At 34.1% G+C, this 14,637-nt stretch overlaps 3 protein-coding genes across 3 annotated transcripts; 2 read left to right on the plus strand and 1 right to left on the minus strand.

The window, feature by feature from the left end:
- The first annotated feature begins 2,455 nt into the window (after positions 1-2,455).
- Positions 2,456-3,236, plus strand: LOC105793536 (basic leucine zipper 43). The gene has a single exon (XM_012622434.2). It carries the CDS (start codon positions 2,523-2,525, stop codon positions 3,024-3,026), a length of 504 nt encoding a protein of 167 aa, XP_012477888.1. The 5' UTR covers positions 2,456-2,522; the 3' UTR covers positions 3,027-3,236.
- A 3,703-nt stretch (positions 3,237-6,939) lies between these two features.
- Positions 6,940-9,876, plus strand: LOC105790552 (6-phosphogluconate dehydrogenase, decarboxylating 2). The gene is made up of 2 exons (XM_012618207.2): positions 6,940-7,142; positions 8,129-9,876. The coding sequence occupies exon 2, from the start codon at positions 8,137-8,139 to the stop codon at positions 9,592-9,594; it is 1,458 nt and encodes a 485-aa protein (XP_012473661.1). The 5' UTR covers positions 6,940-7,142; positions 8,129-8,136; the 3' UTR covers positions 9,595-9,876.
- Positions 9,877-11,030: 1,154 nt separating this feature from the next.
- Positions 11,031-11,675, minus strand: LOC105793537 (hypothetical protein). The gene has a single exon (XM_012622435.2). The coding sequence runs from the start codon at positions 11,589-11,591 to the stop codon at positions 11,217-11,219; it is 375 nt and encodes a 124-aa protein (XP_012477889.1). The 5' UTR covers positions 11,592-11,675; the 3' UTR covers positions 11,031-11,216.
- Between the last annotated feature and the right edge of the window lie 2,962 nt (positions 11,676-14,637).

A 14,637-nucleotide genomic window follows, 5' to 3' on the forward strand; every position in this document is an offset into this window, starting at 1 on the left:
TAAGTTTGAATCATAATTTATATTGAAAGTTTATGGTTCATTTCTCACTGAATAAGATCCCATAAACACATAATGATGAACCGAATTGTGTAAACATATCTTTGTGCTTAACTGTTTTTATTTCTTACACTTATTCTTTCTCGAATTACAATTAAATGACTAATCACTCAACAATTATAATAAAAAGAAGCACTTTATTTCTCTTCTTAATTTTTCCAAGACAAAGCAATTAGGATAAAAAAAAAAAAGGGAAATTGAGCTTAGGGTCTTTGTCTAATTGGTGCCAATTACATTGGGAAAGCTAAAAATTCACCATATCACTACATGTACAATTTACGAAAAACAAGTACAACCGACATAAAATACATACTTCCTTCAAAGTCCTCAACTACTTGTGGCAACTTTATACTGTGAAACCCCTCCACTGAGAAAATTATTGAAAATGAAATTTAGAAAAAAAAAAAAACTGAAATTAGTAGAGAGAATTAAAGAGAAGGATAAATAAAGGGCGCGAGACAAGAAAAGAAAGAAGGGTCTATCTGTGTCTAATGAGATTGTTGACCATATGCTCCACTCAACCCTCCTCAGTCCTCACCATATTCCCATTTGCTTCCATGGGATTTTGGTTTTGGAAGCTTTTGGATAATTACATCTCAAAAAGTACATCTCCAATTCTCCATCCATATTCGATTTCAAAGTATCAAATATAAGTATGTGTTGATGTGTGAAATCAGTAAAAAATACAAAATACAAAATTGATGATGGTGGTTCATTCTAATTGAGGTGGCGAGTCCTGTCTCTCACGTTTAGGTACCTATATTATTATTCACAGGCTCAATACTAACGTCTCTCTTGAACTTTGTAGGCATGTATCTTCACCATGAAGGTTGGAGACAAAACCCTAATACAGGAACGATACTTTTGATTGTTAGAGATCCAAGTCAGCTGCTCGAAAAAAACCGATCACCCCCTCAACAATATCAGATATAAGTATGCGTTGAACAAGAATATATTTAATTCTTTTTCGAGAATAATTAAAATCAAAGATTTGATGACATTAATAGTAGAAAGAATTTTCCACCGTGAAGCTTTTCTTTTTGATTGCTTTTGGGTGATTGTTGTTTTGTTTGGGGCAAGAGTGGTGTATGTATGTACATATTTCGAAAGAGAAAAGTTAAAAGGAAAGTGCTTCACAAAAGGACTGTTGGACGTTTGTTACTACTATTACACGTAAATATATATATACACAATTACTTGGACTATCTGTCTCAATAAAAAAGCATTAGCCTTTCAAAATAAAGATGGTAAGGTATGGACTCAAAAGTCTTCCAAATTTCAACAGGTTCCTTCTATGTGCTCAATTCAAGTTGCCTTATATAGGACATTTTCCTATATAAAAAAGTTAAAAAATTTAGGATTGAACATCAAGTTAAATTTCGATTTTGATCTTACAAGCAACTTGAGAATTAAATATATCTGTGTACATCTCAACTTACACTTGGATTTTTCATTAAAGCTACCAACACCATATGTCATAGTCTTGTAAAGAGAGAAAAGTTTGGCAATTAAGAAACTATTTGCCTCTTTAAATATGTCATAGAACATCTTGGACCATATAGAAAGCCACTATATATATATATATATATATATTTATATTAGTTTGCCAACCTATTTTCTGCAGTGTTTTTCATATATTTGATCTAAACACTGATTATGGTTGCCAACAGATATTTGATGGGTTTTGACACTTCAAATGAAAATCTTTTTATCTACTTAAGTGGTTTAAGTAGGATTCATTAAAGTTTTAGTTTGGGTTTTAGGTTTTTTTTTGTTGCCGTTGAGATATTGTAATTAATTAAGATAGTATTTGTTATATCCGCAATGAAAAAATATCTATAAAATAGAGAAACGTAAAATAAAGTGTATTCAAAAGAGTTTATATTGGATGAAAAGCATTTGAATAAAACTTGAATTCTAAAACATTCCGACTTTTAATACTTTAAAAGGAAATGGGTTTAATTTTGTTGAGTGCCCATTTCTTCCCCTTTTGCTTTCTTTGGCCAAAACATTGTACCCAAATCAAAAATAATTGTACTCCCCACAAATGCAAACTCCCCTCTCTTTGTCATGTAAATCATCTGAAAAATGATTATCCACAACACAAATTGCATTTCCTCCTTTTATGTATGTGGGAAAAGTTCAATCATGCATATATATACATGCATGTGATGTGTTAGTAAACATGGTATAAGTACCATTTTCTATATGTGCATAAACATTATGTTTTTTTGAGTCTGATATGCACTCATCAATACATGATGTTTGCATGATATTGATTCAAGTCAAAAAAGAACTAAGCTTTTAAGTAATCTTCACACTGTTCCTATTAAATTTGCAAGAGTGGGAGTGGGTCCATCTCAACTTTTTTCCATGTCTATAAGAACCTCTTCTCCTCCAACAAGAGCTTATTAGGTGTTTCATTTTCTCCTCCAAGATTTAGTGCCTTATTTTTGTTCTAAATCATGCAGCCTAGTGAAATTTCAGGTCTGCAATACATAGTTCCTTCAAATCCATCCCCCTATTCAGTACCGGCATTCGAGTTGAGCCGGTTCTCGAATCCCCTGCATAATCTCTATATCCCTCCTCAACTTCAAGAAATCATTAGTCCACATCCATCATGTATCAACAACTCAACCTCTGATGAGGCAGATGAGCAACAATTATGTGTGATTAATGAGAGAAAACAAAGGAGGATGATATCGAACAGGGAGTCAGCGCGCCGGTCGCGTATGCGCAAACAAAGGCACCTTGACGAGCTCTGGTCGCAGGTTGTTTGGTTGAGGAACGAGAACCACCAGCTTATCGATAAGTTGAACCATGTGTCGGAGAGTCACGACAAGGTTGTTGAAGAAAATGTTCAGCTGAAAGAGGAAGCCTCTCAACTACGTAGGATGCTGTCTGATGTGCAACTCACTAGCCCTTACTCACCTTTGACAGACCTGGAACATGCTCTAGCTGACAACTGAGTCCTAAAACATGTTCCAATCCCAAAATTTCATCTATTTTGCTTGGATGATTAAGACAAGGCAATCACCATCCTATTTTTATTTACCATTTTTCGAATTTGGTTCTTCTGTTAGGTGTATCAGTCTGTGTCTACTGCCACTGCCTTAGCTTTTAATGATGTACGAGAATTTAAGGCCATGGGAATAACATGTTTGAGCATTTCATTTTCATTTAAACCTCTCTCATCATATAAAAATTACTCATACTAAACCTGGACCATAAAAAAGCTTGATCAGGGAAATTGTGTAAAACAAGGTGTGTCATGTGACAGAACTAAATATGTGAGGCCAGGTGTACTAGAAAAGGAGCCATAAGTGGTATGACGTGGGGGAAGAGTAGGACTGACATGACACAAAGAAAAAAGCGGCACCCCGTGTGGGTTCATCATTCAAAAGACTCGACTACCATAATGAGGAAAAACTACAGGATTTCTGCTTAATTACTTGCCATGCACTGTTCCTAGCCATTTTTTCTTAATTTTTCACTTCTTAGGTAGGACCGTAACGCAATGTTTTGATTGTTATTTTGCGATATATATTCATTATTCACATAACCAAAATAAATGTGACAAGATCGAAAATACTTGCTGAAACATGCTTACATCAAAATTCAATTGTACTTGATACCCATCAAAGATTAATGCAATTGAAAAAAAAAAAAAGAATCCACATTGTTACTGCAGCACCACTCTTTCTTTTCACTATGAACAGAAGCCAAGGATCTAAAAAAGGAAAAAGTGAACTCAAAGCCTACAAAGGCAATCTGGGACCAAGATGCACCGGTCCGTTATGAGCGGGAAGTTTTTGCTGCTCTGTGAAACAAGCCTCACGCAGTGCCTTCGCCTCTAAGAGAACATGGAACGGACCCTGCCTGGAGGACGAGGACCATCATCCTGTTACTCTGTTGTCCCACCTAGGTTTTAAGCTAACGCTGCTTAGCTCATCTCTTTTATAAAGTTCAATTATAAGAGGCACTCGGTGTGGGAATTCAATATTTTTGAAGGAAGGCAATGTTGTGCAGGCCGAAAGCAATTCGGTTCAAATTACTTGGTTAAATATAGTCTTGGGCTCTTAATTAATAGTTGTTTTGAGTTAGTATAATCCAGATTTGAAGTTGGGTCAATGAGTTCAGATTATTAACTTTTTTAATGATGAAATCAAATTGGGTTGGGTTTGAAATTCCAATCTCCATGCTAGTTTCTTGGGTAATGGTTCTTCATTTTAGTTACAGATTTTTTTGTCACCCTTGAATTGATGGATAAAATTATTGAGAAAGCAAGTAGTAATATCTCATTTGCTCCAATAACATCATAAAGAACCCACATTTTCAAGCGTATTGTGGGAGAATATGTCAATTCAATTTCGATGCTGTAAAAACCAAATCTTTCTGGCTTTTTGGATGCCTTTGTAAATAGTTGGCTGAGTTTTAATACTTCAAAATATAACTTACTCAGTCTCTCGAAACCAGGTTAGAGTTAATATACAAGGAAGCCAATGATCACATGGCATTAATGTAGGAAGCTAAAGCTTGGAATTTTCAAGGGTATTGTAAATGTTTGCTGATTTGGGCTAAGAATTTAAGTGAGAAATGCATCAAAAATGCTTCGTTTCTTTCGTGCAGATGAATTCTTGATGACAAGAAAAAGAAAAAGGTGACAGTCGGATTGAACTCGGCCTACAAGGCAATCTGGGTCCAAGAAGCACCGACCCGTTATCCTTCAACTGTTATGAGTAGGAGGTTTTCGCTGCTCTGTTAAACCAGCCTCACGCAGTGCCCTCACCTCTAAGAACCACGAGGCCCGAGCTTTCGCCCAAGACTCAAGGTTCAGACTCATAACTTTGAACGGGCGAGCCTGGAATACGCATGCGTGGACCATGCCCAGAGGACCGTACCATCATCCAGCCACTTCACTGCCCCCACTCGGGTCACAAGCTAGAGTTACTTAGCTCGGCAAGCAATTGAAGCGCTTTTCGCTCTTATAAAGTTCAACTGTATTATAAGAAGCAACCTGTGTGGGATTTCAAATTTTTACAGGAAGGGATTGCTGTGAAGGCCTAAAGCAAGTCCTCATCAATCGCCTCAAATTACTTGGCTAAATATAGTCTTGGGCTCTTTCCTACTTCATATTAATATTTGTTTTCAGTTTGGACCATTTGGTTTTGAGGCTCAACTTTTCTTACGAATTCAGGTCGATGACCTTTTTAAATAATAAAATCAAGTTTGGTGGGATTTGAATTCAAACCTCTATGCTAGTTTGTTCAGTAATGGTTCTTCATTCTCGTTGCAGAGTTTTCTTTGTCACCCTTCAACAAGTTGATGGAGAACATTATTGACAAAATAAGTTACCTCTCCTTTGTTCCAATAAACATCATAATGAAATACTTTGCTTACCATATTTTCAAGCGTATTGTCTACTATTTGATTCAGGTGGAAGATATATTGTTATGAAAGCAGCTTTGCTTAAGTTTGAATAAATATTAAATATACTTCATTTTTCAATTTAATTCTTCAATTTCAACGCTGTAAAAGCCAAATCTTTCTGGCTTTTTAGATGCCTTTGGCGTTCTCTCTCTCTATACCTGAGTTTTTTACTTCTAAATCTAACTTATTCTGTTGCATACTTCTAGCACTGAACTTGTTAGTGTTTTCTTAGAGTTAGAATGAATCTAGGATTGTTGCGAGGCTTCAAAGGGGAATGGACTAATTTGCAAACCTGGGAACGTGAGCTATGGGGCGATGGAGTTGGCACTTCGATCTTTCTTTAATGCCTAAATGAATAATGAAAGGAATTTTTAGAGAAAGGTTACTATAAGGAAAATATGAGAGTTCGGGAAGATATCTGCATGCAACCTTTTTATTTACCTTGATCTTATCTTTCACGTGATAGATCTCTTAGTCTTGAAACCCAAGGTACTTTGAGATTAGTCAATCCGTCTGCCTTAACTGTTTCCTCTATCCAGAGGAATAACCATGCCAGACCTTTCTCGATCTTGGTGTGCTTGTCATTACTCTTAGCAAGTCAGACCTTTGTCCATTTTTGCTATTAGCCTTGCTAGTTGCCACATCAAATATCTTTCATCGGTTTTTTTGGGCTTATGGGAGTGGTATAAGAGAACTCAGTCTCTCTCAAATCAAGAAAGAATTAATAGACAAGCAAGCCAATGATCACATGGCATTAGTGAAAGCATATGCAAGGAAGCTAAAGCTTGAAATTTTCGTGGGCATTGAAAATGTTTGATGATTTGGCTAAGAATTGTAAGTCATTTATTTGGGTATAAGTGAGAAATGCATCTAAAATGCTTAGTTTCCTTCCTAAAGATGATTTCCATGGGAGAAAAAGACAATGTTTAGGGATTGAAAATGGATGTATAATCAAAGTTTCAATTGATCTTTCTAATGATCACAATGTGTATTCATTACAGTGGAAACATGAAATCATGGTTACACCATTGCTTTGAACCAATACAACTTTTTCTAGATTTCAAAGGTCAGCTTATGGTATTCAAAGAATCAAACTTTGATGTCTACAAGGTCCAAGAAATACAAAATTCAACCAAATACAGCAATAATAATAAATATTAATAATTTATTCTTTGTTTCTATATTGGCAGATACTTCTAAAAACAATTCTACTACAATCCGAACATAAGATCCTAAGCAGCAATTTACCAATTTATCTTGTATTTCCATAAAAAATTCCAATTTACCACACCATTATCTATTTTTCTTGAAAAGAGAAGGGGATAATTATTTGAGATTTTTTAAGGCATTTAAACAAAATATTTTATCACTCACAAGTTAAAATTTTGAAGCGGGGTCCATGTGATATTGGCAAAAATAAGAAGGGTAAATTGTCACTATTGAGGTTGTTCCACCTACCACCACCAGCTGAGACTGGCCGAATTTGACCAATTGGGGCTCTGAATTTTAGTTCCTTTTTTTTTTCCCTCTTTTATACAGTCATCTGCTCCAATTCTGAATACCCATTGTCTAGTTTGTTTAAAGATCAGATCTTTGATACATCCTCGGATTTTTTTTGGGTCTTTTTTCTCTATCAAAACAGAGAAGATCGAAAGGTTTGGGTTCTTTTGCTTGTGTTGAATTTCAATAAAGTATGAAACTTTTTTTATCTGTTGGTTTGATCTGCATGATTACTTTTGGCGAACAATTCTTGCATGAGATAGTTTTCCTTTTTTTTTTATTGTTAGTTGAGCTGATCTGCAATTGGTAGATGTCCTCTTGGTTGGTTGATTCTTTCTTTTTTCTTTTTTTTCCTTCTTATTTTAGTTGTAGTTTACTTAGTTTCTGCCTGCAATTTGCATGAGTTCAAAATTTCAAGTTGCTTTTAACCGTGATTTATAATTAGGTTGTTTTATGTATGATCTCAATGTCATTTCCTTTGTTTTATGTTCTTACTTTACTAGGGTTAGTTGATTCGCTTGTAAAACATGGACATCTTAGTAGGGATTAATAGTCTCTTCTTTTTCCTTCTATTCTGTTGATCTGACTGCTTTTGAATGGAAATAATTTAGTGGTTTTGCAGAAGTTATTAGATTGTATACCTTTGATTAGCAGCCAAGGAGAGATTAACTGATTCATTTGTTGAATCTGCTGTAAGAAAGTGATTTTGTTTCTTGTTGAAGTGTGTTAAGGTTATTCTTTGACTCACTAAAAACTGCTAGCACCTATATTTCATTTTATCATCAGTAGTTTTGAATCTGTTGACTTTAAAAGGTAACTACAGCAGAACCATATTCAGGCATGTGATTGATTATTCCTTTATAAAAACACTCAACTTTGTATCTAATTGATTTTTAATTGTGAAGCAAAGTGGTAAACTTTTCATGTAAGTGTTCATAGAAGGTCCTAGTTAGCTTAGTTGGTTAAGGATTTGGCGATTGTATTATGAACCTGGAATTGTTCATTAGGTTTAAAATGATGAAAAGGGCTTCTAGTTTTCCACCTAGTTGTTGATGGTTTATATGTAAAAAGTTCTTAGAAGTTATTTTTGTGTTTTAGATATTTCTTTTCCCATCTCACTAATTATGTCTAAATTTATCAGGGAGAAACATGGCTCCACCTACAAGGATAGGGCTTGCTGGTTTGGCTGTTATGGGCCAAAATCTTGCACTTAACATTGCTGAGAAAGGCTTTCCCATTTCTGTTTATAACAGAACTACCTCTAAAGTCGATGAGACTGTTGAAAGAGCTAAAAAGGAGGGAGATCTTCCTGTATATGGTTTCCATGATCCTGAATCTTTTGTTCAGTCAATCCAGAAACCTAGAGTGGTAATCATGCTTGTTAAGGCAGGGGCCCCTGTTGACCAAACCATTAAGACTCTCTCTGCATACTTGGAGAAAGGTGATTGTATCATCGATGGTGGCAACGAGTGGTATGAAAACACTGAGAGACGACAGAAAGAGATGTCGGCACTGGGTTTGTTATACCTTGGGATGGGAGTTTCAGGTGGAGAAGAAGGTGCACGAAATGGTCCCTCTTTAATGCCTGGAGGGTCCTTTGAAGCTTACAAATACATTGAAGACATTCTTCTTAAAGTTGCCGCTCAAGTTCCAGATAGTGGCCCATGTGTGACTTACATTGGAAAAGGTGGATCTGGTAATTTTGTCAAGATGGTTCACAATGGAATTGAATATGGTGATATGCAACTGATTGCAGAGGCTTATGACGTGCTGAAATCTGTTGGGAAATTATCTAATGAAGAACTACATAGTGTTTTCTCAGAATGGAACAAGGGGGAGCTTTTGAGCTTCTTGATTGAAATCACTGCTGATATATTTGGAATTAAGGATGACAAGGCAGATGGTTATTTAGTTGATAAGGTTTTGGACAAAACTGGCATGAAGGGTACTGGTAAATGGACTGTACAGCAAGCTGCTGATTTGTCCATTGCAGCTCCAACAATTGCAGCTTCTCTGGATTCAAGGTTCCTTAGTGGGTTGAAAGAGGAAAGAGTTGAAGCTGCTAAAGTCTTCAAATCAGGAGGATTTGGTGATGTCTTGACCGACCAAGTTGTGGACAAGGCAAGATTAATTGATGATGTAAGGCAAGCACTTTATGCATCCAAGATTTGCAGTTATGCTCAGGGCATGAATCTCATTCGTGCAAAAAGCATCGAGAAGGGTTGGGACTTGAAGTTGGGGGAACTGGCTAGGATATGGAAGGGAGGCTGCATTATCCGCGCTATTTTCCTGGACAGAATCAAGAAGGCTTATGATAGAAATTCTGACCTTGCAAACCTTCTTGTCGACCCAGAATTTGCAAAGGAAATCATTGACAGGCAATCTGCTTGGAGAAGAGTTGTTTGTCTTGCTATCAACTCTGGTATTAGCACTCCAGGCATGTCAGCCAGTCTTGCCTATTTCGACACTTATAGGAGGGAACGAGTACCGGCTAATTTGGTTCAAGCTCAACGAGATTATTTTGGTGCCCATACTTATGAAAGGGTTGACATGGACGGATCTTTCCACACTGAATGGTTCAAGATCGCCAAAAAGCTAAAAGATTAATATTATTCTAGCAGTACTCTTCAGAACACTCCCAATAAGTGTAATAAAATCTGCTCTGGACTCTATGCTACACAGAGCTACAACTATGATTATCTTTTTCAAAATTTATCTCAACTTCATTTCTCAAATTGAGCTGCGAATTTATACCCTGTTCTAGGATTAATGTGCTTTTATGTTTTTTCCGGATTTGAGTATTTACCCAATGTGGGTCACTGTGGTTAATTACTGTGTGAAGTGTGAACTGTAAGAGAAAGTCAACTTTTTTTCCTTTTTGCTTGATAATCTTCTGTTCCTTTTAATTTTCTTGTTTTCTTGTACTGTTAGATATCAACATCTTTTCGACAGGTACTTATTGTTGTTTGTATAAACTCTGCTTTGATTTTGTTAATTCATTGCACATTCTGACCAGTGCAAATGCCTTATCCTGCATCATTATGGGTTAAGGCAAAAATGGTCATTACTTCTGCAGAATATCATATGGTGTACATTGCATTATCTCATTCTTGAACTCTAGAACTATGTTTGAAACTTAAAATTTTCATATTATATTATCATTGTGGTAGAACATCCCATACCATCCAATGCAAAAGAGTGTAGAAACTAGTGACTTTTTGTTAACCGTATCATTTCATTACTAAAAAGTAAATGCTTTTTAGGTTCATTTCTCATAAGAATTGTGGCTCATATGAACAATAAGATGCAAGTTATATTTTCACATAAAAAGAAAGTCTCTATGAACATTCTGTGTGTTTTCAGTTTCATTTTGTCATATGTAATTATCCTCCTAAGGCTGCACTTGGCTTGAGGGTTTTATATTTAAGTAAAAGCAGATACGTTTATAATACAAACTTAGGAGACAGTTAATATAAAAGGGCGACAAACAAAATGTGAATGTACAGTCCCAAGGCCAGTGTCTCTTAGGGTGAAATCCAAATTTCTGGCCATGTGTGTAAATTTGCTTTTGGTTGTTTGTCTTCCATTGTGCTTTGCTCATTCATCTTGTCTTTGTTTTATTAGAACAGAAAATGGCTTTTGCTGAGCGTGGCTTTCAATCAGTAACTGTGGAACATGTTTTATATTTGCTATTTCCCTTTTTCTTTTTTGACTTTATTGCCTAGCTGTTGTGCCTGCACTTGCATTTCGTGGTGTAGGATCAGTTATAAATGGCCTGTCATTAAAAATGTCTTCTTTTGTCCTCATAATTGTCTTTTGTCTCTCTGGATGGATCTTCTTTCCAGCACAGCATACCCTTTTGTGTTCATGGCTTTGCACATACAAACACATGAATAGACATATAGAAACTATTGTTAACATGTTTATTTCTGATTCCCTTAAAAATGCAGTGTTCCAATGCATTAGTGAAACTTTTCTTTTTCCGGATAAGGGTTAAGGATCGAACCTAGGACATGCCTAAGCTGAAAACTTGAATGCAAGTATTTTGTAATATTGTTTGTGCATTGATATCAAAGATTTAACATTTGTTGTTGGAATCATAAACACATTGCAAACAATCTATCTAAGTACTGAAACAAAGAAGCAACATATTGTGAACATACATATATATATATTCTTGGAAGAGACCTTGGAAAGAAATAAATACAGTTTGCTGCGTCAACCTGACTCTACTTGCGAGACTTGGCTTGACCACTGAGTCCTTTTTTGGATTTACCACTGTTTTCAGAACCCTTTTTCATTTCTCTCTTTGCCTCCCTGCGTGAAGAATGCTTGCTAGAATTATACTTGCCATGACTACTACCTTCACCATCCTTTTGTTTATTATGCTGATGATGACTTGGGGCTGAAGAGGCATCAGAGACCATCGAATCATCACTATTCCCCTCACCATCATGGACATCATCTCTGATATTGTGATTGCTGTTATAATTCTCTTCACTGCACTCGAAATCATCTTCCATAGGAGAAGCCAAGTAGCTTGTCCACCCTGATTCACTGCTGCTACATTCTTCAGGGCTGACAAACTGTTTGTAAGGGTCCATTAAAGGTGGCTAAGAAAAAGAGAGGACCTTTTTCAGGAAGAACAAAGGTGGAGAGATTATATAGGTAAGAAATTGGAAAGAGAGTTGTAATTTAGGGCCAAACTGTAGCTGATAACAAGCCTTAGCTTGTCCTTATATATTAGTTGGTGAAACTTAATCAAAACAAGATCTCTTATGTCATTATCATCGAAGCCAGAACATTACCTTTTTCAGTGCAGTGATACAGATAAACCCATTTCAGCATTTCATAAATAGGAGAGTATTTATATATATACACGTGTATCTTTACACTAAAACTTGTCTGTATTGTCACAATGGTGCAGATGAAGGGATTGGTGAGAACTGGATGTAATATAAGAGAGGCATGTTGTGAAAGCATGTTAGGCCACAGCCTCCCCACTTGGAATTGTAATCTTATCTTTGCTTTTGCTTTCAAGGCTTTCATTTTCGCAGTGATTGACATAAACAAAAGTAGGCTTTCCTGGATTAAACGTGCATGGTTTGTTTGTCAGATTATAGTTTAAGTGAGGTTTACCTAAGATCTTTATGCTTTTGTTCTGTCTTTGTTTGTTGTTGTTTGTCTGCTAAGAAAGCTGACCTGTGTCTCGTTGCCTATTGAAATAAACTATGTACCATGTGGTTCCATTGCCACTATTATTTCATGTTCTTTTTGGGTTTAGATTGTTGTCCTAATCTCAAATTTATGCTCCAAAAACTCATTTTCGAAAACGGTTTGCTTTTAAATCTTTAGTTGACATTTTTTTCGAGTTCAACCCTTAGATAACTTTTATTCCTTGTACAAAAAATGTGTCATTAATGCATTTGTGTCGCATTATTTATTTTTATGAAAATTTTCTGAAAATTTTGAGATTTTATGTTTAGATGATTGACTCTAAAATGTTTTTTTTTTGGAAAATCTATATTATTTCTTTCAAATAGATATTGAAATGTTTTTTTTGGTACTAAATAGATATTGCAATGTTAGTTATGAAAATATTATTTTAATATGAAATAATATTTGCTACAATCGTTAATGGAGTTTTAGATTCCACAAGTAGAGTTAAAAGGTTGACAAATGTTCTATATGAGTATAGTAAACTATTAAAAAAAGAAGATATATGACAAATTTTGAAGTTGCTTATAGAGTAAAAAAGGTACCTTGTCGTGTACTAAATACAAACCCTTTTAATATTAATATTCCATATAGCAATATTTAAATGATATTATATTAATATTAAATACATAAAATATATTATTCACTATTAAATTTTTAATAATATTAGTTTTAAATATTAAAATGATATTATTTATATTAAAATAATTATTATTAATATTTAATATTAATATTTTAGATAATAATAGTTTATTAATATCAAAGTATATTCTAATATTAAGTACAAAAATAATTCTATTTAAAGTATTAAATAATATTAATATTAAACTAATCATAATAATATTTTAGAACTCTTAACTATTATAATAATTATTAAATATTATTTGTATTAATTTTGTACACTATTAAATTATAATCTATATATTTATCATTAGAATATTAATATGATATTTTTGTAACAACTTGCTTTTTAGTGGTACCAAAAGCAGTGATTTCGAATCCCGATTTCTAATGATTAAGTCATAAATATTATTTTATAATATTTAGGAGTCTATTATAAAATTAGACTAAGTTATGTTCTAGTAATTTTAGTGATTGAATAGTTAATTAAAATATTGGGACTAAATTGAAAAAATTAATCGGTATTGATTTTTATTAGTTTAAAAGGTTTAAAAGTAAATGATTAAAGGTTTATGAGGCAAATTAACCTTTCTTAATTAGGTGGACGGTTCAATCATGATTTTTTCTTATTTTTACTAAATTAAGTGTTAAATTATATTAAAAATAAAAATAATAAAACATGAAAACATTTAAACACATGACCATTTTATTCATTTTCTTTCTTACAATCTAAACCACCATTGTTGAAGGGTTTAGAATCGGTGAAGCTTATTTCTCGGCATGTAAATCCTAAAAAGTTATTTTTCGTAATTTTTATGTTTTTAAGATCATTGTAACTTAATCTAGCTAGCTCGATTATTAATTTGTAAAAATGTCAAAGATTTTGAAAGTTGACATTGTTGTTTTTGAAGATTTTTGAATAATTAATGGTGGATTTGTAAGTTTAGAGATGTTTAAGGATTAGTTTGTAAAGTACTTTTGTAAGTTTTGAATTTAAGGATTAAAATGTAAATATGTCAAACTTGATATTGAATTTACGTAAAAATATGCTTCTATAGAGTTATATAAGGATGAAATTGAAAATAGATTGAAAAATGAAGCTTAAATGTGAAAGTTATAGTGATATCTGTTTTAGGGACTAAATTGAACAAAAAGAAAAAGTTTAAGGTTTAGGGTCATGTGTAAAATGAAATTAATAGGTCATATGCATGAATTTGGGTGTTATCAGGTATATGGAATTTATATTTTGAACTTAGTTCTTATTTAAATCAAGATTTGGAACAACCGTTTGATAATCGAGGAAAGAGAAAAATTACAGAATAGTCTCTACTAATGTGATCCGGCTCGGAAGGTTGAGTCGAGTTCACTTAAGTTCCCCGATCGTTGATGAGAAGTTTGTTTAGAATTGTTAAAAGATATAATTTGGTTAAGTATGAGCGGAAGTAGATAAAAGGGATTCAAAAGATAGGCTAGACATAATATTTGAAAGGTTCGGTTTAAATAAAGAAGTAAAGTAAATAGTAGATAGATAGGATGGAATGGAATGGAAATGTGAACTCAAGCTTCAAGATCGATTCAATACTATAAAGAGTATTGCCCCGGGACTTATATTGCTTAAGGTGGTTAAATGGATGGTAGAGGATGGACCTTGACTCGTTACCTATAAAGAGGTAGGAACCAAAGGTATAAATTGATGGAAGAACGCCACACCAAGGTAGGTGATAAGTTCAAAGAAGAGTTCAGATTGACGCCACTAGCAAGCTAGATAAATCAAATGAAGACTCAAATGAAATAGAGAGGATGAGACCTCAC

This window comes from Gossypium raimondii, chromosome 8, assembly GCF_025698545.1.
Source record: "Gossypium raimondii isolate GPD5lz chromosome 8, ASM2569854v1, whole genome shotgun sequence".
NCBI lineage: Eukaryota > Viridiplantae > Streptophyta > Magnoliopsida > Malvales > Malvaceae > Gossypium > Gossypium raimondii.